Here is a 26,656-nt window from a genome sequence, read left to right as displayed (position 1 = left end):
AAAAAAAAAAAACCAACAAAACAAAACTTTCCGTCTTTTATGTTTGCTTGTTTGTTTGTTCCGGCTGTTTCTGTCTGCCTGATGATGATGATGATGATGATGGTGATGACGTGGTGGATGACGAAGGCGAGCCGCTCTGATCCGCTCCGCTTGCTCTCCGCGCGCGCTCCTGTGGCATGCGGTCTCCATGGAGACGGCTTTAGTTGGTGCAGTGCGTTTGAAGCGAGTGGGCTGCTGCTGCTGCTGCTCGGGCGATCTTCAGCGCGGAAAAAACACCAACCGCGGCGTCTCCTTCTTTTATTAGGACGGGAAGGACGTTCCATCGGCGTCGTGTCGTTAATATCTGGACGTTAGGTCGGGGTGATCGGCTGTCGTGTGACGTCTTAGCCTCAATTAATAGAGAATCTCTGGGTTGCAATATATATGTGTGTGTGTGTGTGTGTGTGTGTGTGTGTTGCATTACTAGCTAGGAGAGCTAACTAGGTAGCAATCTATCTATCTATCTATAAGGATTGAGACAGCTGGTGCAATGGAGAAGCATCCTCCTCCTCCTCCTCCTATATCATCCATCCAAAGTTCATCATCATCATCTGATCATCTCAAGGAATTCCCGCTCCAGGCTTGAGATATGGCTTTCTTCCTTATTATTATTCTTTTTTTTTAACGACATCATCCGAGGAGCATGTTTTTGAACTTCTAGTTTCTCGATTTACCTGAAGGAGGTTTTCTTCTTCTCTTTGGCCGTGGGAGGAAGAGAATCCGTCGTTCTTGACTCCTGGGGGGAAAAATGCCTGAGGTGTGAGAGAGAGACAGTCAAAAAAGAGAGAGAGAGAGAGAGAGAGAGAGAGACAGGTGAAGGAGACATTAAAAACCAGAGCAGATGTTCATCAGCAAGATGACCCTGAGCCAGTCCAGTGTGTTTGGACAAATTGATGACCTGCAGGACCTGGCGTTCATCGAGAGACCCATACGCAGAAGTCTGAAGGTATGGTTCTGCTTTATATATATATATATATATATATATATATATATATATATATATATATATATATATGTAATTATGACTGTTACCACCTGGATGTTCTGCATGCATGCCATAATCATATGCTTTATACTGTACGTACATGTTACATCTGTGCCGGTGTGTGTATGTGTGTGTTTTGACGAGTGCATGTTCAGGAGACACAGGATGGCATAGGGGTTGCCCACACCGCTTCACTGAGTGACGCACTTTCTGACAGCTTTGCGCATCACCGCTGCCGCTCCTCCTCACTCCCATCATCCTTCCAGCTTATAAATCCCACCCAAACCTTTCTGACATCCTTCCCCGCCCTACCTCCCAGATACCAGATTTTGGATGAGGTTCCTCCGGTGTATGAGATCAGTAGTCTCATCACGTAGGAATTCGTTATACGTATGCAAAAGGTAGAGGAGGAGGGTGAGGAGGAGGAGGAGGATGAGGAGGAGGAGGCGCCGGGGTTCTCTCAGCATCCTTTTTGGGAGGGAGGTTCCGTGGCCGAAGTGCCTCGGGCTAATGAGAGAAGCCCTGGAGTAACAGACTCTCCGCCCCCGCGGCTCTCGGCCCACGCACTCTTTTTTTTCTCTCTGTTTCTTCCCCCGCAGTCCATCGTGCTTTGCATCCTCACATCCTCACCGTCCTCGCATGAAAATCCCCCTCACTTGTTCGGCTGAGTCATCTGGAAGCAGTGAATCCACCACCTGGCCGTGGCACAGTACCACACTTTCTCTAACTGATACCAATACTCGAACCTGGAGTATCAGCCGATACTGATGGAGTATCAAACCATGTCAGTACTGAGGCCAGGAGAAGCAGAGAGTATACCTCCAGTGGATATTTATAACACCTTCAGTATCAGACACCCTTAATAACAATACAGACTCTAAGCTCAAATTCGAGGATCAATTAACACTGATATTGATAATAAACTGATAATAATAATAATAAGACCTGGAGTGTCCACGTACATCGATTAGAGCTGTCGCGATTCGATTCAATTAGTCTCTTGGCCAATTCGGTTTTCGATTTAACCCAACTTAATAGCACTAACGTTTCCTGCTTGATTTATTTCCAAAACTACTGAAATTATATAATAAACACTGAAATGCAGTGTAATTAGCGTTATTGTCTGTTTAAATGTCATGTCATGTCCTGCTCCGTACTCCACTTCAGTAGATGGCAGTATTGAACCAACTGTCCAAAACCAAACCAAAAGGGCGGAAGTAGCTCAGAGGGCTAGGGCACTTTGTTACAGATCGGTACGCTGACGGTTCAAGCCCCACCTCCACCAGGTTGCCACTGTCGGGCCCTTGAGCAAGGCCCTTAACCCCGTCTGCAAGAGTTGAACCGCTGCGTAAACTTCTCCAGCAGGATTCTGTGGTGTCCAGTCCATGTGTGAAAATGATTCCTCATGCTCCCAGAACCACTCTTACACAATCAGAGTGTTGAAATGTGTAACCAGAGAAGAAACCCTCCATAGATGTGATGACCTGCTGATTCAGTACATTCAGGTGGTCAGCTGACTTCATTTTATTGCCCCATAATGTTACTGAGTCTAGACCTGAGGAAGTGATCAACCCCAGATCATAACACTGTCTCCAGAGGCTTGTACAGTGGACACTATGCATGATGGGAGCATCGCTTCATGTCCTTCCCTTCTCACCCTGACACGCCCATCACTCTGGAATAGGCTTAATCTGGACTCATCAGTTCACATGACCTTTTTCCAACATTCCTAATGCTCCCTAGCAAACTGAAGCCATTTTTCTCACTAACAAGTGGTCTTCTTATGGACAAGTGATCTCCGTTTCTTACTGTTTTCCATGAGGTTGCGTGTTCAGCACTCTCCTTCCAGGGTTTAATAATGTGTTGGACTGTTCTTAACCCAATTCCAGTCATTTCAGCGATCTCCCTAGTTGTTTTCTTTGCTTGATGCAGGATATTAATTCGACTCCTCTGAAACACACTAACATCCTGATGTTCATGACTGCGGGATGTGTTCTCCAGCATGGTTGTTTAAGAAATGAGAGACTCCTCACTGCATCACTTAGAACTAAATGAATTACTGCAGCTGAAACACATTAATCACTGCAGCAATTATCCAATCAAAGCCTCTTAAGTATTTACTTATTTAATTCTAAATGGAGATTTCTTTGTCGTTTTTTTTTGTTTGTCTGGCAGTGTACACTAATTACGATTTGAGTATAGACCAATAAACACAACGGTCTGCTATTATTTTTATCTATCTTTAAAAACTAGGAACCAGGAACTTATTGCTGTTTTACAGAACGTCCTCATTAATGTATGAATATAATTGGTGTGATGTTCCAGACTGCAGAGGAGATCGAGAAGTTGACTGTAGATGAAGATCTGAATGATATCGAGCGAGCGGTCTACCTCCTCAGGTAAATACGATTACCTTTCACGCTTTTTATCTTAAGACAATGTTTCAATCCAGATTCTCCCAGATCATCATGGCCATGTCATTTACAGTACTGTGCAAAAGTTTTGACCCTCCTATTTCTTTATATTTTGCTTCCGAAGCTCTTGTTTTTTTTTTTATGCAGTATTGAGGAATATTTCTCCAGGCTTCTTAAAGGACAGGTTGTGTCTCGTATGTATTTTCAGTCTAGTTTCTGTACCTGAGTAGCTTCAGAGTTGTGTGTTAATCCACACAGTGACCTATGAATCATTAAAGCATAAAAAAACATCTAACTTAAGGCATAAACCAGTGAGAAACAGGTGCAGATGATGACAGATGATCAGGCGGTGATTAGTTACTGCTGATGCTGATCGCTGAGGGACTGGAACAGACGAGAGGGGAAACGAGGTCGCTGCTGGGGTTGTTATGTTAACAAGCAGTTTTAAAAATGATATCTTTAGGCACTTTGCAGCCTGGCGCAGTAAAACATCGGTTCCAATTTCTTTTATTTAATCCAGATAATTTAATTTAATTTAATATGTACATTACCGTATATGTTGTCATATTCATTATGGATTTATTATTTAGTTAACGACTCATTTGACTGAATTTTATTAGTTTCCTTTAAACATTATTACTATTTTAATATTACAGTTACAACTTTAAATTTAAGTTTAATTCTTATAACTAATTAAATCTATTTTGTAAGTACAACATTTAGGAATATAAAATATAAACTTGCTCAAATTCTTTTAAATATACGCACATATCTACAAAAAAATGTAGATAATCAAAAAGTGTCCAATTTGGATATTATTGTGGAGTGGTATAGATAATATATACAGTATCACAAAAATATATAAAATATGAAATTAAATTGAAGCCAGTTTTATCGTGAGCAGGATGTACAGTACAAGAGGAAAATCCTATTATTTTTAAATATTTTTAATGGGAATTTTTAATTTTAGTCTTATTTCCGCACCTTTTATATCACGAGATTCCACGAATTGCACTTTTGCAAGATCCATTTTTCACCTGTGCAATCAGCTGCATCATTATGTCAAAAATATTTTTTCCCCAAAGGTGATACCCTGTATAAATTCAATATTAACTATGTTACCTGTATATGCTAGGACTTTTTATAAAGACCAAATTTTTTTTATAGACAATACATTTATTTAATATTATATAAATTAAGTATGTAAAATATATTTATGGCATTAAAAAAATCCATCTCAAAGGATTTTAATAGTAAAGTGCTTTAATCGTTAGCATCCCTGTGCAGTTAGCATAGCGTGCTCGTACCTCACTCGTGTACCTGCCCCATGTATAATCCAGCTAGCCACCTTTCATTCAGGTCTTTAGCCGAGTTAACTATCAGCTCGTCTCCGGATGATGAGCGGACTTCTGAAAGGAAGCGCTCTTAGTCCTCCGTGTCACTGACACTCAGACGCTCCGCTACAACACGCGTCCATCGCTATCTGATGAAGGATTTCAGCTGATTAAAGTTGGATGTCTGTGATCTGATTACAAGATTGGGTTATACTTTTATCAGCCTTAACCCAAACACACACACACACACATACACACATACACACATACACACACACTTCCCAGTTAAAAAAGCTCTCAGATGCCTCTAATTCAATCACACACAAGGTTGCTCATAAATTTTGCAAAAACAAAGACTTTAATTAGCTCGAACACGTCCGAAGTGCCATTCAAAGACATCTTAAATGTTTTATTTTCCGCAGAGGGTCCGTGTAGGAGTTATAACTTTTTCGAACTTGATTACATGCTTACGTTTGATTAAATGTTGGGCAAATTTACTGTGAGAAAAGTCGTTTCCTTAAGTAAAAAGGAATCAGCTTTTTGCAGCTCGTCGGTTCAGGTTTTCATTTCCTTTCCTTTGATACATCGTCTTCATTTCTCCAACAACATGATGATCTTTCTGATTCATTCGTTCATACATTTTTAATAAGATTAGAGCCGGAGATCATCTCAGTCATGCAAGATCTTCTGGCGCTCTCACAGCTAGATGTTTCAGATCGTTGATCTTCTCCTCAGACTCAGTTTCATGTTCGATGTGTCCCAGAACGTCGCTCCATTCATGTGACCTTCGAGATTGTGTAACGTCTCAGAGAAGCAGTGGTGTATCATGATGCTCCCACCACCGTGCTTCATTCACTCTGTGTATGTGATGTTGTTTTTCTTTATTTCTCCAAACATAACCAACTGGATTATTACAGATTTATTTTGTTTCATCTGACAAGAGTCAGAGTTCCGATCAACGTAAATGGTTCTAGTTTGGTGTGAGCTCTAGGACCTGAGATGTTTCTGGTGCAACTTTATTGCTTGATGTTCTCGTCGCTGTTGTTCCTGCTGCTTTCGAATGGAAAAGTTGCTGGCTTCTTTCTCATTAGTCTAAAAAAGTCTTGTGAATTCGTACCTGGTTCAACCGTATGCAGATGATTAGCTGTTGTGTCATGAACTTCCCACCTGCATATCATGCTAATACTTCCCCCCCTTCATGACATATTATCTTTGTCCCAGGTCAGACTTTAGGTCAAGCGTAAATGACACACACTTGAGGTTGTGTGTGTTCGAGCGTTCATGCCCAGCGTTCTATAATCAGCCCGCCAGGAAACACGACACATGAGCTTCTTATCGCCTGCTGTCACAGTTTGATCTCAGAATACGCAGATATGCGCCAGAAAACAGCCAATCACACTTTCTTGGCAGATCTCGGCATTTCTCTTTAACCTAAAAAAGCTACGTAGAGATCTTTCCCCGTGCTAATTAAGTTCCAGAGTCGTTCCACACCTCGACTCCCTCGGGCAGCAAACTAGTTCTCAGTGCAGCTTAATTGCCCCTGCTGGCTGTCAGTCGGAGCTTAAAAGCAGAGCTGCCAACAAATCTGTGAGGTGATAGAAAGGAGAGGGATGAGTGCTAAGCCGCGCAGAGATGCACAGAGGATGCAAAGCTTTTTAATGCGGAATTATAAACAAGAGGAGTGTAACTAACTAACCTTAACTAACCTGTGGTTTTCTAGCACAATGAACCAGAGTAGCTGGGCACCATCTTAATCTCGTGATGATTTTAGAATAAAACTAATTTACTGGACCCCTGACCCATTCCATTAACTGCCCCCTCCAAGGCCCCAGCTGCCCCACTGTGTCCTCTGATCACTAGTCCAGAAAGAGAAACAGTGCTGAACAACGCTGCTGAGGGTATTGTGAGCGTGCACACACCATGACCACATCGCCGTCTCCCTCCTCTGACAGACCTGGCAGCAAGCACAGCTCATTCTTAGTTATTAAATAACCTTCTGCCAACAAAGGGCACTGGGGGACACGCTGCAAGTGCAAAGGTAATGAATAGCTCAGAGCGAGCGTGCGGTGAGGAAATGGTCGAGGCAAGGTACAGGGACTCATCAACGTCTTAAAACCACCTGACGCTTTGACAAAAGTTTCGAACGAGGCGAAGCATTTTTCTCCAAAATCGGCTTTTTATTAAAGATCACATGTAAAAATAGGGATGCACGATTTGGTAAGGCAAAAAAATTTAAAAATGTATTGTGTTTACTTTTTAAACTGCGATATGTAACTATTAAACGTACCATTTTATATTGAAACATATCCATCCAGACTAACACCAAACATCAGCACAAATGATCTCATTAAGGGGATGTCTGACAATATTTATTTATCACCTCAAAAGTATTTAAATACAAAACAATTAGGTAAATTATTAACAAATCCCAGACGATGCATATGTATATATATATATATATATATAGATAGTAATAAATTGCAGCCTTTTGCGATAATAATCTTACAGGTCCATACTGAGATCTCTATTTTTATGCAATTAAGTCTGTACGTTAGATTATACTATAATTAAGTCTTAAGGCCTTCCAAAATGTTATGTGTTACGTTTCCAGCTGAAACGCACCTCACACCCTACATTCGGGCTTCCTGCCTCACTCGTTTTTCAGACATGCCATTTCCGTGTCCTCGGACACCCTTTCGCAGAAGTGCGTTTTCCTGGCCAATCAGAAAGCAGGGACCGGAAACAGTTGAAACAAAAATAAATGCCTTATATATGAGTCTTAATTTATTGCGACATCCTCAGTGTTCAGTGATATGAAAGTTAAAACACCACTTAAACCCAAGGAAGGCTAAATTAGCTGGTAGCCATTAGCTACTAACCCAGCTATCGTTCCATCTATCTTAGCTGTTTAAGACATGAGACATGTCATGTCAGGCCTGTGTTTAAATCTTATATCTCTAAACAGGTAAAAGTAATGACAACGTGGTGAGACAACGTTCGCTCTTATTTTTCCACACAGTGGAACTGTTCCCAGCAAACATTTGGACGTTGAAATGACGTCCCTCCGACATGTCCCGTCATGGTTAAAAAATTGTTCCAAAATGAAAGTAGAACGTACGTCTTTGACGTTATCTGTTTCACAACAGCTGTCTTCGACAGTCACCGAGCATCCAGATTTTTCCTGCAAGGGTATAAACTGAACAACACTTAAAAGCTAAAAGCTAAAAGTCAAAGTAACAGCTGTACACGCAACCCCAGACAACTGTAGACGTGTACAAACAAATCTGAAGGCTTTATTAGGAGATGTTCTGTGTCACATATTTCTTACTAATTTATGCCGTCCTACCGCAACTGTTTTTGGCCAGGGACATGATGTCGCTGTCGGACCAATTGTTGCTGCGATGCTATTTAAAGGACTAAACTTGGCTTGAAATTTTTCACACCTATTTTATCACTGCTCCTTAGACTTATTATCCTGAAGTTTTCTCCTGCTTCAGTACAAGCTATTGTTAGCAGCATTAGTCTTGCAGTGAGCGGCACGGTGGTTCAGTTGTTAGCACTGTCGCCTCGCACCTCTATGGTCCGGGTTGATTCCCACCTCAGGGTCTGTGTGCATGGTGTTTGAGTGCATGTACGTGAGTCTGTGCTCTGCGATGGATTGGCACCCTGCCTCGTGGCCTAGATCTCCTGGGATAGGCTCCAGACTCCCACGACCCTGTACACAGGATAAAGCGGTAGAGACGATGAGATGAGATGAGCCTTACAGTGTGATTATATACAAGCAGTCTTCTTAGAAACAGTATAAATGTCATGAATAACAGACGGAGCAGGTTTATAGTGTTTATGTTTTACTCTTATTGCCTATATACACACCAACTAGAGACATGTGATAAAAAAGTGAATTTTTATAATGTCCCCTTTAATATCTAGATTTTTTTTATATTCTTAGAGATACAGAGTGATAAACAGCAAGTAAACACTGGAAGTTTGCTTCACATGTTACACCAATGAGACATGTACAATTTTCTTCCAAAGTTTTATTTTTTTTCATAATGCACATCCTATATGAGGTACATGACCAATAAGATGAGATAAACCCATGGTTGTACGCTTTCCTTCCACTTTCCACAACCTGTTGTTTCTGTGCCGTTGTCCCGTGTCTCGATCAGCTCCGGACAGGATGTCCAGCGAGCCAGCGTGATTGTGAACCTGCCAAACCTGGTGCGTCAGAACCCAGCGGAAACCTTCAGAAGAGTGGTGCCAAAAGTCAGGGTAGGACAAAGTCAGGGTACTGCCTTTCATTCTTTAATTCTCAGCCTTGACAATCAGAACTTGATCCACGTGTATTATATCACCCACAGCGTCTCCTAGCAATAAGCCAAGGCGACCAGACTAAACTACACAACCGGATCTTTTTTTTTTTGTTGTCTTTGCTCACAGGAAGTGCTGCACGTGGCCGGGGCAGACATGCAGCTTGCTGCGGCAGGATCTTTTCTCACCATCCTCCAGGACGACATCGTCCTTATCCAGACGCACACACACTCGATCCTGCAGATCGTTCTTCTTAACCTAGACCACCGAGACACAGGTCAGAAATAGGGAGCTTTTCTCTAACAGCACCTCCATAAAATACACATCAAAATATGACTGGTGATGAAACTGTAAAAATACATACTGTAAATCATGCCTTTGACATCATCTAATTCAAGGTTCATTATTCATGGAAACACCTACATAGGGGAATGCTATTATGCTATTAATGCTATTAATGGACATGCTAATTTAAATATTGATGGCGTAAATACTTTCATAATAAGGTAGTCGCTCTCCGTAAGAGGGCCCTACCCTAAGAGGGTCTTAACCTTTGGCAAGTAAAATTGTGCCCTCACAGACAGTCCTAGTAATTCTGGACACTATGTTCTACATGTCAGATTAAACAATGAAGATTTACTATATAGACAAAAGTATTTGTCCAAACTTGTTAATTATTGAATCCAGGTGTTTTTAATCAGGCCCCTTATTCCCAGTGAAGGGCAGTCTTAAAGCCTTAGCATACCAAGATATCTTGGACAATACTACGCTTCCAACTTTGCGGGAACACTTTGTTTCTATTCCAACATGACTGTGTCCCAGTGCACAAAGTAAGGACTATAAAGACATGGTTTGTTTAGTTTGGTGTGGTGAAACTCGACCGGCCCGAACACAGAGCCCTGATCTCAACCCCACCAAGCATCTTTGGGATGAACTGGAACAGAGATTGTGAGCCAGGCCTTCTCATCCAACATCAGTGCTTGACCTTATAAATGCCCTGAAGAATGAATGTGCTGGAATTTCCACTATCACACTACAACATCTTGTGGACGGCCTTCCGAGAATAGTGGAACCTGTTATAGCTATTAAAGTTGGGTCGACTCCATACTGAAGTATTTGGATACAATGTCATTGCAGGTTTGGCCAAATACGTTGTATGTCCATATAGTGCAGTTACTACATTCTGTTGAACCTGCCTACAATCATAATGTAGAACAATGCCTGGTCCAAAGTCATGACGTTAAGGTGTAGTGACATCATAAGCTCTGCTCAGGTGGAGCCCTGCCCCTGACTCTAATTTGTACAAAATACTAATAAATAGTGAATTTATTTCTGTACTATCAACTTTTGGCAATAGCATAAATCTTTATGAACCAATGATTAAGCATAACACGTATTGTAAGAGCCATATTTCATTGTTATAATTTTGTTGTTGTTGTTGTGTTTATTTAAAGTTACTAGTTAAGCATTCATTCATGATGATCGTAAGTTGTACTGTGACGTCATTCCGTAGTTGTGTAGTTGCATGTCTATCACGCACGGCAGTAGCTGGTAAGATATGGAAGTGTGGAGAACACAAGCTTTAGACCGTAATCACGTAACCTAAAACCGTAATAAGATACAGCAAATAAGTTGTTGTAACCATAGTGGATTCATGCAAGAAAACTGTAAGAAGTGTTGAACGTTTTACGTTAAAAATAAACAAAGAGACAAAGAACTTATGGACTTACGTGTCGTGAGTAAATCAGTTTAATAAGAACGATACGCGTCAGAACGTGTGGAATAACGTGCTCGTACACGTATGGTCATACGATTTTTTAAACTTCTGACCATTCAGAGGACATTTTTAATGCCTTTATGAATTCCTATTAATTATGCACAGTCATTCTGCATCACATTAATACACCACCTGGATTCCTTTTCCATTTGCACATTTGCTTCCAGTGAATCCTGTCCAAAGCCTTCTTTTTTACGTCTCCTTCTTATCTCCTTCCCACAGTGGTCAGCGGCGCATGGCTTGAGACTTTGTTATCAGCTATTGATGCTTTACCAAAAGAAACCATCAGACAGGAGGTAATGAGACCTATTTTTCCTCACTCTTCTTTCCCCTATTGTTTCATGTTACAGATCTGCTGTTTAGCTTAATATAGCACACAGAAGTGAGCTGCTAAGACGTGACTGCTATTGTGGTGTGATGGTGTTTGCAGATCCTGAGCCCACTGGTATCGAAAGCTCAGCTCTCGCAGTCCGTACCGGCTCGTCTGGCCAGCTGTCGCATCCTGGGGAAGGTGGCTGCCAAATTTGAGTCATCAGTGTGAGTGTCCTGTTTGTGTGAACCGTGAGGAATGAGGGCATGTATGAACCAGCACAAGTCCAATCGTATATAGGAGAATGTATATAATCACTAAACACCTTTAAGTTTATCCTTTTGGGTAATTTTTTATTTTATTTACAGCTATAAATTATCATTTAATAATGTTTTTCATGATAGTTACTAATTTCCAAAGCTTAAATAAGCTAAACTAAAAACAAGGAAGTGGTGTGATGAAGCAGTGATACTGCTCCCACCCCAAAGCTGAAGTGTTTCGTTTCTTGTATATCACATAAAAACAACTACATTCATAAAATTAATAAACCCATGATACTGTCCAAGCTGCTGTTATAGAGTATTATCACCACCTCCTGACCAATCAGCATCCAGTATTAAGCAGCGCTGTGGTGTAATTCTGAACAAGCCTGAGCTGTTGTATTGTTGTGCCATCCTGTGCAGGGTGAAGAAGGACCTGCTGCCTCTGGTCAGGTCGCTGTGTCAGGACGTGGAGTACGAGGTGCGCTCCTGCATGTGTCGCCAGCTGGAGAACATCGCCAGGGGAATTGGGTAAAAAGATAAATGCGAGAAAGAGGAATAGAGAACGAGAGAGTAACATAAACAATGCAAATCTTCCTGAAACTCGATTTAATAATCATGACATGAATGCAAGGATATTCAAATCTAAGTTTGTGTTTCTAGAACTTTTTGTTGTATTTCCTTTAATCTTTAATAATAACAAACACTTATAATATAATAAGTACCAATAAAAACACAGCGCCTTTTCCAACTAGTGCCGGAAAAGTAAGTGTATATGTATATGTGGAAGGCCCAATTTCGATTCCCAGCCAATGCCCAAATCCTTTTCACTAGAAGCAGTGCCGTTCCCAAGCACAGATAAAATGGGAGAGTTATGTCAGGAATGGCGTCCGGCTTAAAACTTGTGCCAAGTTGTTGTACAGATAAGATGGATCGCTGTGGCAACCCCTTGATGGGAGCAGCCAAACAACAAAATGTACTGTATATACAATATATTGCCAAAAGTATTCACTTAAGCGAATGAGTCCCTCTCAGGAGCTCAGTGAATTCCAGTATTGGACCGTGATAGGATGCAACCTGTGCAATAAGGCCAGTCGTAAAAGTGGAAGTGATTGAAAATGAGAGCAACGCGGCCATAAACTGTTGGGCCACGTAAAATTACAGAGCTGGGTCAGCGGATGCTGAGACACAGTGCACAGAGAGCGCCAACTTTCTGCAGAGTCTGTAGCTACAGATCATCAAACTTTATGTGGCCCTTAGATTAGCTGAAGAACAGTGCATAAAGAGCTTCATGGAATGAGTTTTAATGGCCGAGCAGCTGCATCCAAGTCTTACATCACCAAGTGCAACGCAAATCATTGGATGCACTGGTGTAAGGCCACTGAACTCTAGAGCAGTGAAGACGTGTTCTCTGGAGTGACGAATCACGCTTTTCTGTCTGGAAATGCGATGGACAAGTCTGCGTTTGGCAGTTGCCAGAAGAACGGTACTTGTCTGACTGCATTGTGCCAAGTGTAAAGTTTGGTAGGGCAGGGTTATGATGCGGGGTTGTTTTTCAGGAGTTAGCCTTGGTTAGCCCTTATTTTCAGTGAAAGGAACTCTTAATCCTTTAGCATACCAAGATGTTTTGGACAATTTCATGTTCCCAACTTTGTGCGAAGAGTTTCCCTTCCTGCTCCAACATGACTGAGCATCAGTGGACAAAGCAAGGTCCATAAAGACATGGATGAGCGAGTTTGGTGTGAAAGTCCTGACCTCAACCCGATAGAACACCTTTGGGATGAACTAGAGCAGAGACTGTTAGCCAGGCCTTCTCGTCAAACATCTGTGTCTGACTTCACAAATACTCTTATAGAAGAATTGTCTAAAAATGGTCATCATCATATTAGACCCTATGGATTAAGAATTGATGTTACTCAAGTGTACCCGGGAATCAAACCCGGACGCCTTCCACCTCCAGGATCCGGGTTTGATTCCCCGCCAGGCTCAATTCCCGTCTCTGTGTGCATGGAGTTTACATGTTCTTCCCGTGTTTGGTGGGTGTTCTCTGGGTACTCCGGTTTTCTCACACAATCCAAAGACCAGCAGGTTAGGCTAATTGACACATAGTGTGTGTGTGTGCCCTGTGATGGATTGGTACCTTGTCCAGGGTGTACCCCACCTCATGCCCTAAACCTCGTGGGATAGGCTCCAGGGCCCCCGTGGCCCTAAATACAGGAAAAAGCATTTGATATAGCATTGATGATGAGTGTGTGAGTGAGTGTTATTCAAGTTCTATATCCAAGAACTAGGGGGAGTAGAAGGAAATGTTAAAAGTCTTTTAGTTTCGGGAGTCGGTGATTAGGAAAGGAAGCGTTTAATGGATTTTTTAAGGAGGACTGGACTGGAAAGTCGGTTTTAAAAGACTGTGAAGTTGAGGGAGAGTGAGATTTTTAGGTGACAGTAATGCAACCTACAGGAACCAAAAGCCCAGAGCAGTACTAAGAGGGGAACATATAGATAAGATGGAGTGTGTGGAAGGGCCTGATTAAGTAGGTGATGAGTTCGAGACAGAGCAAGACAAGACGAGATCATATAGGGTGTCATTTAACACGTTTTAAGGAAGGCTGGACTGAAGAATCGGCTTTAAGAGGCCGGGAAGATGAGGGAGAATGAGGCTCGAGGGTCGGATCGTTGTCTCTAGTCTGTGTGTGAGAAGTTTGCATGTTCTCTCCCCGTGCTTGCTGGGTTTCCTCTAGATACTGCGGTTTCCTCCCACAGTCCAGAGACATGCGGACTAGGCTAACTGGTATTTCCAGATTTCTTTTATTAAACTCTTGACTGTTGTATAACTGCTTCTTAGATCATATTACCACTAGAGAAAAGATTTATTTATGCTTGTAGTATCTCATATCACCCAAATGAGGATGAGGTCACTTTTGAGCCTGATTCTCCTTTTGAGGTTTCTTGCTTATGGCTTCTTAGGGAGTTTTTCCTTCCGACCATCGGCACCACCAGCTTCTGCTTTTGCAGTTCTGCTTTGCGCCATTATCCTAGCGCTATGCAAATCAATCAAGCGCCTCAATCCATTGTTCTGACGTCTTGTTTCAAAGGGAAATATAAATGTATATGAAAGCCGATCAGTAAACCTGTGATACAGTATATGTAACATTATTTCCAAAGTATCCAAAATAGCCGCAAAGTTTTAGAGTTCTCAGCACACCCTAGCAACAGAGTGTTTCTTTTGCAGCGTTTTGAGTACAGACGTGTGGTGCACAGCCCTACTCAGGATGCACACCAACACTGCATGCAGGAGATGCACTGTGCACTTTACTTACTTAAAGAACAACACATTAGTTTCTAACAGTGTATCTTTTTCTCTTTTTACTTTTTCGTTCATGTGCCAGGCCGGAACATACGAAGGCTGTGGTGTTACCGGAGTTAGTGGAGCTGGCACGTGACGAGGGCAGCACTGTGAGACTGGCAGCCTTCGACACCATCATTAACCTTCTGGAGATGTTCGACAGCGGTCAGCTGCTTTATTCATTTATTTATTTATTTTAACCAGTAATTCACTTTAGCTCAGAACTAGTGCTTTTCATATGACTTCAGATGTTGCATTTGAATTTAATGATCTGATGTTTACAAGAGTGGGTTTTTTTTTGCAGTATTTTGCAGTTCTTATGTTAAGTTTTCATTTGAGTTACCCTCAATGTACAATGGGGTGTATTTTTCCTTCCCTTCATTTTGAGCTTTTTCCCCCGCTTCCTTTCTCTTTAAGCCTCTAAATCTCCACTGGGTTTTTGTTAAAGCCGCTCTCTGACCATGTCTTTTGTTAAAACTGCAATACAAATAGATTTGCCAGAAAAAGGTAAAGCAGCCGTTATGGTCTCCGCCTTCTTTACTTTTCCACAGACGACAGGACGCATGTTATATTCCCGCTAGTGAAGACGTTCTGTGAGAAGTGCTTTAAAGCTGACGAGGCAGTGCTGTCGTCACTGTCCTTCCAGTACGGCAAGCTGTGTCATGGCCTCTCAGGTGAGTGTCCCGACCATAATCGCACCTGTGCACCTGGTTCACAGATTAGAACATGACCTTATGGAAAAATACAGACTGGGGATGTAATGTTAAAGACTAATTGAATAAATCTTGAACATCTTTACAATGCATAGCAGTATAGTCAGTGCCAGGGTTGCAAAAGCTTAGCCACCTTGATCAAAGCATAGCTCTTTATTATGAAGCTAACACATAGTATAAGGAGCCATATTGGCCACTGTATGTTTAGATTAGATTAGATTAGATTAGTTTAGTTCAGATTAGCTGCGATGGATTGGCAACCCATCCAAGGTGTACCCTGCTTCCTGCCCCCAGTACCCTTGGATAGGCTCCAGGCCTCCCACAGCCTTATACAGGATAGGTGGTATTGAGAACGAGTGAGTGAGTAGATTTAATTAGATTAGATTAGACAACTTTATTTCCATTGTGCTACCTACATGGATAAAGCCAATGAACTTTGCCGATTCTAAAGCTGATTTCACATTATGGATGGTTGATTTGTTCCGTGGCAGGGTACGATTGCTACCCGCTCCACTCTTACTCCTTATGATTGCTTTGTACATGAGTATTTTCTGGGTAATTCAGAGGATGTGAGAGTTCTTAACAATGGGTTCTCATCTCTTCCATGTTCAGTTAGGGTTAACTTTCACATTTTGTTCAAGCTCTGCCTGAGTACTCTGTATAGGTCTCAGCATCACCTTTTCAAGTGGACTCGAGCTCAATACGCTGATCTGTATTCAGTATAAGTGTTCACATTAGGCAAACATGCCAGACTTTAGGGGCAAGTGTACTGGAATCTGTTAGACCATAGTGTGAAAGCACTCAGAGATAATGTGTAAATACGGCACATGCAAGGGTTATACTGTACGCTCCAGCGCATAATACACTTTCTAACAGTTTGAATCACCCGAGATATGGTCGTAAAGGGTCGAGGGTTCGAGTCCCACCTCGGGGGCTGTGTGCGTGAAGGTTGCATGTTCTCCCTGTGCTTGGTGGGTTTCCTCCTGGTACTCCGGTTTCCTCCCACAGTCCAAAGACATGCAGATTAGGCTAATTGATTTTCCCAAATTGCCCCTAATGAATGCGATTGCGCTGTGTGTGTGCGATGGATTGGCACCCTGTCCAGTCCGGGTTTACCTCGCTAAGATAGCTGTCTCTTTTATATCAGGGAAAGGCTATAGATATTTTAATGCATTCTGTTTACAGTCCTCACTGTCTGCTGTGTTAATAGGAAACAGTGGAACACATCCTGATATAAAAGACCAAAAAGTTCAAGAGAAATTATTGACCTTAAACTATTTCTAAACCCATAGCGCTGGCCACAAAAACACAGCAGCTGGCTGTAAGAAACATGCGAAGGCTCTGATTCCTGCCCACGTAACCAGATTCGGAACAACTTTCCCCACATAAATACTTAATTCTAAATGACCGTCTTTGAATTCCACAGACTTACTCACGATTTATCCTCCGAGTTGAATTTAGCCACGCTTTGAGGTCAGATTCTGGCGAAGAGCCCCTGAGCCTTTATTTAATACCCCTCCTGTCCTTGATTACACACGAGATCTTATCCAGACTTCTCCAGATCTGTGCTGATCCCAACTCCGCCTCTCCACGCAGCGTCTTTCACAAACGAGCAGCACCTCTGGTTCCTGGAGTTCTATAAGAAGCTGTGTTGCCTCGGCCTGCAGCATGAGAACGGACACTGTGACAGCCAGCCTTACCCTCTGGAACTGGAGAACAAGTACGCGCTGGTGCGCCGCAACTGCGCCTACAACTTCCCAGTGAGTACCGTAAAGCACTGACATCACTCACGCATTTCAATGTGTATCCAAAAGCTTAGAAAACCATTTTCACTCCTTATCCGCGTGCACAAGTCCATCTGCCATAACATAGGCCAGGGTCGTCTCCGGAGCTGATTTAGAGTGCTGCTCCATATCCTGTTTCCCTCAATGTGAGCAAAACTAAAAACTAAAAAAAGATTGTGAGTGCCGTACTTTGAAAACGCAGAGAAAGGAGCTGCGAGCTAGGACACTTTGATCTGCGAGCTTGTCGGAGGAAATGAAACCTGTATCTTCGCCATCTGCCTGCATTAGAGTGCTCCTGTGCTTCCTGCGCTGGTTATTAATAGACTCTCCGCATGCCTGCACGCACCTACTGCGAATTCTTCAAAGTAGAAATGGCCTCAGAGTTCTAGCTAATCATCACTATAATCATAAAATAGTTGCATTTGCTTTCATAAACAATGAACCTGAGTAAAGAACAAAACATTACCTGAGTCAGTGTTTATTAAACGCAGTCATACCAACGTTGTGTTGGACACCTGACCGTCACGCCGCGTTCGTCGTTATAATGAGCTCAATTCTCCTATAAAGGCTTTCCATTAGGGCAGGTAAAAAAAAGCTCCTTCATTTTTTCAAGCGTTTAAGTGGTGTGTTTTACTGACCACATTTCTTCTGTGAAGGTGAGGGTTCAGCACTGTTCCTCCAGGGTGTAATAATGTGTTGGACGGGTCTTCCTGTATCTCCTTAGTTGTTGTCTTTGCTTGATGCAGGACAATAACGTCACTCTACATCTCCAAGACGGCTGTTTAGGAAATGAGAAGCTCCTTACTGCATCAGTTAGCGCTAAAGAACTGGTGCAGCTGAAACATATTATTCACTTAAATTATCCAATTAAAAGAGGAAAATGATAATAAAATGAATATTTTTGACATAGCTTTTCCTGTTCCAGCTCTAGTAATCTATGAAGTCATGACCATTCTTTAGCACTTAAAGAACCTAAGTATTGAAATATATTGTTGTTATCTAATATCTAATCCTTTTATTACTCGCACATACTCTACCCTAGGCCATGGTGTTATTCGCTGACCCGAACCACTTCCTGTCTGAGCTGTACCGGACTTTCTCAAGCCTCTGTCACGACCCTGAGATCTCAGTGCGACGCACCGCTGCCGAGGGCTTCCACGAGGTACTTCTTCTACACTACACTATATGTGAGACACTCATATGGGGTGCTTTTACTTAACCACATAACCAGTGCCTCATACAGTAGCTGGATGGCAACAGGAGTTCCAGTTTATTTTCTACATCCTAGGTGTGTCCAAACTTCTGACTGGTAGTGTGTGTAGCGTTCCCAGCAGTAATGTCTAACTTATTTATTACCGGCTTAGAAATCACCGGCACACAGGACCTTTCAGAGTACTTAAATTTCTTCCACTCAAGCTTTCACCATATAGTCATCTTTGCAGTTATATACTCACTATACATGCAGCATATGGTGCTGTATAATGCTGTCACCATGGCAACAGGGAAATGCCGCCTTACTGTTTACATTAAACCTGCAGTGAGTCATGCACTGATTCTGTTCTTGCACACCATGCTGAGGGCTTATAGATGTAATTACCACACACACACACACACACACACACACTGTGTAAAGGGTTTGGTTTAAGGTTCTAACTGAACTCTGCCCTTCTCTTTCTCCACACTATTCTTTCCCAGGTGGTTAAACTGCTGGGTCCGAATGTGCATTATGTACACAAAGAGCTGATCACCTTACTGCAGGATGACTCATTAGAGGTGGGACCTGTGTGTGTGTGTGTGTGTGAGAGAGATTGTTCACGCTGTTATTAATAAGTGGATTGAAGCTCTGTGTGTGTTTGGGTGACAGTGAGGGTGGGGTTATGGGTTGTGTGACCGTAATGTCCATTCAGTCTGTGAGAGTGTAACACTCAAGTGTTCTAAGGGATTTAACAGTAGTTTAAACTGTTTTTATTTACTCAACACCATCTGCTCCCTACGTGTGTAAACACAGAGGCTTTATCTTGTGTACAGGCTGTGTGTGGACTCAAGTACTGTAGCTGTCCGATATTCTGTCTGAGCCCCTGTCTGTGTCCCTGTCTCAGCCCCTGTCTGTGCTCCTGTCTGTGTCCCTGTCTGAGCTCCTGTCTGTGCTCCTGTCTGTGTCCCTGTCTGAGCCCCTGTCTGAGCCCCTGTCTGTGCCCCTGTCTGAGCCCATGTCTGAGCCCCTGTCTGTGCCCCTGTCTGAGCCCCTGTCTGTGTCCCTGTCTGTGTCTCTGTTTGAGCCCCTGTCTGAGCCCCTGTCTCTGCCCCTGTCTGTGCCCCTGTCTGAGCCCCTGTCTGTGTCCCTGTCTGTGTCCCTGTCTGAGCTCCTGTCTGTGCCCCTGTCTGAGCTCCTGTCTGTGTCCCTGTCTGAGCCCCTGTCTGAGCCCCTGTCTGTGCCCCTGTCTGAGCCCCTGTCTAAGCCCCTGTCTGTGCCCCTGTCTGAGCCCCTGTCTGAGCCTCTGTCTGTGTCCCTGTCTGTGTCTCTGTTTGAGCCCCTGTCTGAGCCCCTGTCTCTGCCCCTGTCTGAGCCCCTGTCTGTGTCCCTGTCTGAGCCCCTGTCTGAGCCCCTGTCTGTGCCCCTGTCTGTGCCCCTGTCTGAGCCCCAGTCTGTGCCCCTGTCTGAGCCCCTGTCTGTGTCCCTGTCTCAGCCCCTGTCTGAGCCCCTGTCTGTGCCCCTGTCTGTGCCCCTGTCTGAGCCCCTGTCTGTGTCCCTGTCTGAGCCCCTGTCTGTGCCCCTGTCTGATCTCTGTCTAATCTCATTCTGATCTCATTCTGACCTCTTGTCTGAGCCTCTGTCTGTCGGTCCAGTCTGATTTATTTCTGACCCTAAGTCTGACCTCCCCCCCCTTTCTAAATGCATGTCTGAGCCTCCACCATCTAGCTGCGTCATTGTCTGAGCCTTTGCATCACTGTCTGACCTTCTATCTGTGTCTCTGTCTGCATCACTGTCTAAGCCTCAGTCCAACTGAGTCTATCTCTGAGCCTTGGTCTGGTTGTCTAAACCTCTGTCTGAGCTCATGTCTGAGTCTCTGTCTAAGCCACTCTCTGAGCCTCAGACCATTCCTTTGTAAAGCTTCTAACTGAGCCTTTGTCTGAGCCTCCATCTGAGTCTCTAGTTGAGCTGTGGTCTGATTCTCTGAGCCTCTAGCTAAGCCATGGTCTGATCCTTTGAGCCTCTAGCTAAGCCATGGTCTGATCCTTTAAGCCTCTATATAAGCCATGGTCTGATCCTCTGAACCTCTAGCCATGCCATGGTCTGATCCCTTGAGCCCCCAGTTAAGCCATGGTCTGATCCTTTGAGCCTCTAGCTAAGCCATGGTCTGATCCTTTGAGCCTCTATATAAGCCATGGTCTGATCCTCTGAACCTTTAGCTGAGCCTTGATCTGATTCTCTGGGCCACTATATTATCCTTGGTGTGAAACTCTAAACTACTATCTGAGCTTCAGTCTGATTCTCTGAGCCTCTAGCTGAGCCTGGTCTGTGTTGTTTGCAGGTACTGGATTCTTTACTCACTCATCTCCAGGAAACACTGGAACTGGCAACATCCAGGGGAGAGGGAGCAGGACCAGAGAGCAAGGTACTTTTACTAATGTGTATTTATGTTTAAAACACTAATAAGACTACTATTGCTATAAGTATCTTTTCTTCTCCTCCTTGTTCTGCCACCAAAACTGCTACTGCAGTGTTTGTTTCCCATTGTTCCCATGTTTCACTGTAAGATTGTGGCTCTCCTCAGCAGGTGAACGTTCCTGACCTGGTTCCTGCGCTGGTGGCGGCTGAGCAGAAAGCCGCATCCTCACTACGCTGGCGTGTCCATGAGAAGCTGCTGCAGCGTTACTCCTGTCTGCCCCGAGTTGTTTCTGGAGACCACATCTACTTTCGCTTCCTGCAGAGGATGTTCAGCATCATCACCACCAATGTGAGAAACACCCACACACACACACACACACACACACACACACATACGCACTCACACACCTGACTCATACTCACATTAGATCTAACCCCCTCTGTGTGTGTAGAATGTGCTACCGGTGCAGAGGGAAGCCGCCCGGACGTTGTGCGTGTTTCTGCGCTACAACCGCAAGCAGGAGCAGAGACAGGAGATCATCAGCAAAATAGTGCAGGGTGAGTGAGCGTTACATTTACCTTAGTAATCAATTTAAAAAAGGGTATTTTGATATGAATTGATATTTATCGATTGTATATTACATCACGTAAATAAAAAAAAACAAAATCACTTTATTGAAGAGCTTGCTCAAGGGCGGAGTTACTGGAACCGGCTACGTTTTCTGGACCTGTGCGACATCGCCATCGATCTTTTCTCTAAGTCCTACTTCTGTAAGCACTTTCTCCTGCAGGCCCTGGAGCTCATTACCGACCCCGTGGCTAACGTCAGGTGAACTCTAACCCTACAGTGAACACATAGCCACACAACTCATGTTAATTATCCTTGTACCTGATGGTTAAAGCTTGTGTGTGTGTGTGTGTGTGTGTGTCTGACCGTGTGCAGGTATAAACTGTGCTACATGCTGCCCAGGCTCAGGTCCACCATACGGCTACCTGCAGACAAGCATCTGCTCCAGCAGCTGGAGTTCTGTGTGAGAAAGCTGCTCTGTCGCGAGAAGGACAAAGACGTCGTAGCCACCGTGCGCAAGGTGAGACACGTCCTGACTTCTCGTCCTTTAAAAAAAAAAAAAAAGCATTATCCCGAATAATATTTTATATTGATATATTACTCCCTTAGACAGTCCTGGAGTTGGACAAAATGGACATCACAGAACCGGTATCGCTTTACGTTCTCTCTAAAGTGTTTATGATTTTATCAGATAATATTTGTGTATTATGGAATCTTAGATGATTTCTTACTCCGGCAGTATCATAAAAGACATGAAAGAGACCTGCTGGACCAAAAGAAGGAGAAGGAGGAGACTCTACTGCTGGAAATGGTGAGAGAGCAATCATGTACTGTAGAAGGATAAAAGCGTACCCAGGTTGATTTTGAATGCACTAAAGACATCAAAATGTCAGGAACAGGAGACTCAGGCTGGATTACAGAAACGTTAAAACTGTAAAATTTGTAATGATAAAGTAAGCAGGTGTGATTTCATCGAGACAGCAGATACGAAGGAAGAAGTTAAGCTCATTAATGCAGTCTTTAGTGGGACGATGGGGAAAAAACTAAACATCAAATATTTAGCATGCTAATGAACAGTTACCTTGTTAGCATATTCTTTATCAGGGGCTTGTTTTGTTTTGGCCCCCTAGTGGAACAACAGAGACTAGCCCTTTTTCTCAAATGTATACAATTCTTATTGTAGACCATTTTTATTTATAACCCTGATTATGAAGTTTATTTGGTGGCCCGAATAGGATCAGATCTGTCCTGCTTCTGGGCTGTGCCTTTGACACCCTTGTATAGAAGACAGTTTTTTTTTTCATATTGAACTATGGGTAATGTTGGTAGAACATCATCAATATTTAGTTTTATTTCTAAAATAAAAAGGATCACCTAGACAAATCAGTCAGATATTTATACAATATTAACACCAGCTAAATGTCAGTTTAAAAGTTTAGCAGTGTTCATATATTAGTGGTAACATTGTTAGTTTCTTTCCCGCTTTTGTACTCCACAGGAACTGCTCGAACGTCAGCAGAGTGAAGCGAAACTGACAGGAGAGAAGCACAGCGAAAAAAAGAGTAAGCAACCAACATTCATTTAGGATCATATAGTATAAAATATAGACCACCTGGCCAAAAAGATGTCACCAATTCATAGGGGGCTAATTATTGTGCTGCAGCAAGCACAGAAAACAATTAAGACATTTGAAATTCCTGGAACTGGGCTAAGAACCCTTCAACACATCAGCTAAACCTGGGAGGATAGTGCTGAACCCTCAAGCTTGTAGAAGAAATGTAGTTGAAAAAAATTTTTATGAATGGAGATCACTTAAACAATTCCATACACACGCAATGTGATGAGAACACACAGGATTGGGACTAAACAGCTCTGTGTCCATAAGAACTGAAACTCATCAGAAAAAAAGGCTTCATTTTGCCAGGAAGCTTAAAGATGGAATGGACTTCCTGTGAATGAGCTCATACTATAGAAACAATACAAATTCATACATTAGAGACAGTGCTCTGATCTTCTGTGCAGGACGAGACAGCAAAGCAGGACTGTCTGGTTCCAAGGGCATGTCTGGTTCCACATCTGGAGCCACCCTGTCAACATCAACTGGTTAGTGTGATCTCTGACAGAAGGAAAACATTATATTGGATGTGATGATGATGATGATAATAACAATGATGATGATGATTACAGGGAAGGAGATGCGGAGAGCCAAACTGGCTCGCAGTCGTTCCCTCAGTAGCCACCCGAGCACCCCAAAAATGTCCAACTCTGATAAAGCCCTGTGAGTAGAAAAGTTTGACTTCCATGTTGAAAATTTTGAGTTTATTTTGAATTTTGAATAGCTTGATAAAATATCCCGCCTCGCAGTCTGTGTGCATGGATTTTGCATGTTCTCACCGTGCTTGATGGGTTTTCTCCGGGGACTCCGGGTTCCTCCAACAGTCCAAAGACATGCAGATTAGACTACAGTAATTGGCGCCAAATTGTCCGTAGTGTGTGAATGTGTGTGTAAATGTTGACCGGAGGTCCTACCACGGGTGTAAAATGGGAATAAATAAAATGGTCACCATTGGATTACATGGTCCCTAGTTGGACTACAGATGTTCCTACATGGATGGATGAAGTGATTATGGTAATATTTATACATAGTACCAAGGTCATGATTTTTATTTTTGTCAATTTATCGTGACAAAATCTGCTGCATTTATCTTCCACGTTAAAGCTTTACATTTATTGACCCAAATTTAAGTTTTTCTAAAATTAATGTGTGTAACTCTGCATGCTTTACAAAACCAAAGTCTTTCCTATGAATAATAGATTTTAAATATTAATTTTATAAAGGTGAATATTATCACTGATTAGGCCACAAAGTTTTCTTGGTTACTGAATCTGTGTTGTCGCCTAGCATCTAAAAGGTTGGCAGTTCAAATCACCACTCTGGTTTCCTCTCACAGTCCAAAGACATACACTGTAGGCTTATTTCCGCTTTCAAATTGCCCATAGTGGGTGAGTGTGTGTCTGGGAGGTTGCAAGAAGGTTGAGGCCTCAGCAGCGTATCTTTCCCTTACAGCGATGACAGATGGCGTGAAGTCATGGGTCCTCACAGCCACCCGTTGTTCATGATGACTGCTTGAATGGTGAATATATGGATGATAAACAGTAGATCCAACAATTTGAGACATTCCTTTGTAATGTTCCGCTAATCAGGAATAAAACAGCATAGGTACATTTTTATGAGTGCTGCTCATGAAGGGAGACCCAGTTAGTGTGGTTTAAGTAAAACTCACCTGTGCAACATAAACTGACATACTGTACACTATAGCAGGAAACAGGCTTTTCAGTGGCGTGCTGTATATGGTAGCATGATGTCCTGGTGAATTGAGTGAACCAATTAAACTTTGATTATACAATAGTTGCCAAGATTGTTGCCAAGATTGCAAAAACAAAACCATAATTTCCTTAAAAGTTTTGATCATTTTTATTACAACAGTTTGACGTGAGTAAACATGCTGTTTCTAGCTGTAATGTCTTGCCCTAAAGACTGTTATAAATGTTATTACACGTCTTATTGTTTTACAAAGTTAATTAACACAATTTGTACAATTTCGTAGAAAAGTAAAGGAATCAGGAAGCTGTCCTGGATCAGGGAAGAGCTCCATAATCACAATGAATGGTAATTATAAGTAATTCATCATAATATATCTGTAAAAGCTGTTTACTGAAGTGACAAGGTACTGAAGTAGGTATGTGTATTTCATATTAAAGACTAATATTGCTGGGAGAACATAGGATATTATGGGATTTAGCTGTATACCTAGAAAAGTGTTGCCATGTGTCGCTAGGGAAGATTATCTCTTATAGAATGCAACAAGAAATACAGTGGCTTGCAAAAGTATTCGGCCCCCTTGAACTTTTCCACATTTTGTCACATTACAGCCACAAAAATGAATTGATTTCATTGGAATTCCACGTAAAAGACCAATACAGAGTGGTGTACACTTGAGAAGTGGAATGAAAATCATACATGATTCCAAAAATTTTTTACAAATAAATAACTGCAAAGAGGGGTGTGCGTAATTATTCAGCCCCCTTTGGTCTGAGAGCAGTCAGTTGCCCATAGACATTGCCTGATGAGAGCTAATGGCTAAATAGAGTGCAATTCAATGTCAGTACAAATACAGCTGCTCTGTGACGGCCTCAGAGGTTGTCCAAGAGATTGGGAGCAACAACACCATGAAGTCCAAAGAACACACCAGACAGGTCAGGGATAAAATTATTGAGAAATTTAAAGCAGGCTTAGGCTAAAAAAAGATTTCCAAAGCCTTGACATCCCACGGAGCACTGTTCAAGTGATCATTCAGAAATGGAAGGAGTATGGCACAACTGTAAACCTACCAAGACAAGGCCGTCCACCTAAACTCACAGGCCGAACAAGGAGAGCGCTGATCAGAAATGCAGCCAAGAGGCCCATGGTGACTCTGGACGAGCTCCAGAGATCTACAGCTCAGGTGGGGGAATCTGTCCATAGGACAACTATTAGTCGTGCACTGCACAAAGTTGGCCTTTATGGAAGAAGAAGCCATTGTTAACAGAAAACCATAAGAAGTCCCGTTTGCAGTTTGCCACAAGCCATGTGGGGGACACAGCAAACATGTGGAAGAAGGTGCTCTGGTCAGATGAAACCAAAATGGAACTTTTTGTCCAAAATGCAAAACGCTATGTGTGGCGGAAAACTAACACTGCACATCACTCTGAACACACCATCCCCACTGTCAAATATGGTGGTGGCAGCATCATGCTCTGGGGTGCTTCTCTTCAGCAGGGACAGGGAAGCTGGTCAGAGTTGATGGGAAGATGGATGGAGCCAAATACAGGGCAATCTGGGAGGAAAACCTTGGAGTCTGCAAAAGACTTTAGACTGGGGCGGAGGTTTACCTTCCAGCAGGACAACGACCCTAAACATAAAGCCAGGGCAACAATGGAATGGTTTAGAACAAAACATATCCATGTGTTAGAATGGCCCAGTCAAAGTCCAGATCTAAATCCAATCGAGAATCTGTGGCAAGAAAACTGCTGTTCATAAACGCTGTCCATCTAATCTGACTGAGCTGGAGCTGTTTTGCAAAGAAGAATTGGCAAGGATTTCAGTCTCTAGATGTGCAAAGCTGTTAGAGACAGACCCTAAAAGACTGGCAGCTGTAATTGCAGCAA

The 26,656-nt window shown here is 42.8% G+C and overlaps 1 protein-coding gene across 2 annotated transcripts in view; it reads left to right on the top strand.

Annotated features, from left to right (window-relative positions):
* Positions 1-843: 843 nt before the first annotated feature.
* The window catches only part of ppp4r4 (protein phosphatase 4, regulatory subunit 4), a 28,958-nt gene continuing 3,145 nt past the window's right edge, over positions 844-26,656 (top strand). For both annotated transcript variants that reach the window (XM_053489130.1, XM_053489131.1), the window contains exons 1-23: positions 844-985; positions 3,350-3,423; positions 8,942-9,044; positions 9,213-9,360; positions 11,083-11,156; positions 11,291-11,397; positions 11,854-11,961; positions 14,817-14,938; positions 15,325-15,447; positions 17,083-17,246; positions 18,313-18,432; positions 18,966-19,043; positions 20,804-20,887; positions 21,047-21,229; positions 21,333-21,438; positions 21,562-21,709; positions 21,824-21,968; positions 22,058-22,096; positions 22,188-22,259; positions 22,947-23,010; positions 23,471-23,551; positions 23,636-23,726; positions 25,057-25,118. In XM_053489130.1, coding sequence (XP_053345105.1) covers positions 881-985; positions 3,350-3,423; positions 8,942-9,044; positions 9,213-9,360; positions 11,083-11,156; positions 11,291-11,397; positions 11,854-11,961; positions 14,817-14,938; positions 15,325-15,447; positions 17,083-17,246; positions 18,313-18,432; positions 18,966-19,043; positions 20,804-20,887; positions 21,047-21,229; positions 21,333-21,438; positions 21,562-21,709; positions 21,824-21,968; positions 22,058-22,096; positions 22,188-22,259; positions 22,947-23,010; positions 23,471-23,551; positions 23,636-23,726; positions 25,057-25,118 — 2,401 coding nt within the window. In that variant the 5' untranslated portion in view covers positions 844-880. The remainder of the gene's footprint in view (positions 986-3,349; positions 3,424-8,941; positions 9,045-9,212; positions 9,361-11,082; positions 11,157-11,290; positions 11,398-11,853; positions 11,962-14,816; positions 14,939-15,324; positions 15,448-17,082; positions 17,247-18,312; positions 18,433-18,965; positions 19,044-20,803; positions 20,888-21,046; positions 21,230-21,332; positions 21,439-21,561; positions 21,710-21,823; positions 21,969-22,057; positions 22,097-22,187; positions 22,260-22,946; positions 23,011-23,470; positions 23,552-23,635; positions 23,727-25,056; positions 25,119-26,656) is intronic.

The sequence above is a fragment of the Clarias gariepinus genome, chromosome 27 (assembly GCF_024256425.1).
Source record: "Clarias gariepinus isolate MV-2021 ecotype Netherlands chromosome 27, CGAR_prim_01v2, whole genome shotgun sequence".
Taxonomy (NCBI): Eukaryota; Metazoa; Chordata; class Actinopteri; order Siluriformes; family Clariidae; genus Clarias; species Clarias gariepinus.
Note: the sequence above shows the minus strand (reverse complement) of the source record. Positions and strands in the feature narration are given on the sequence as shown.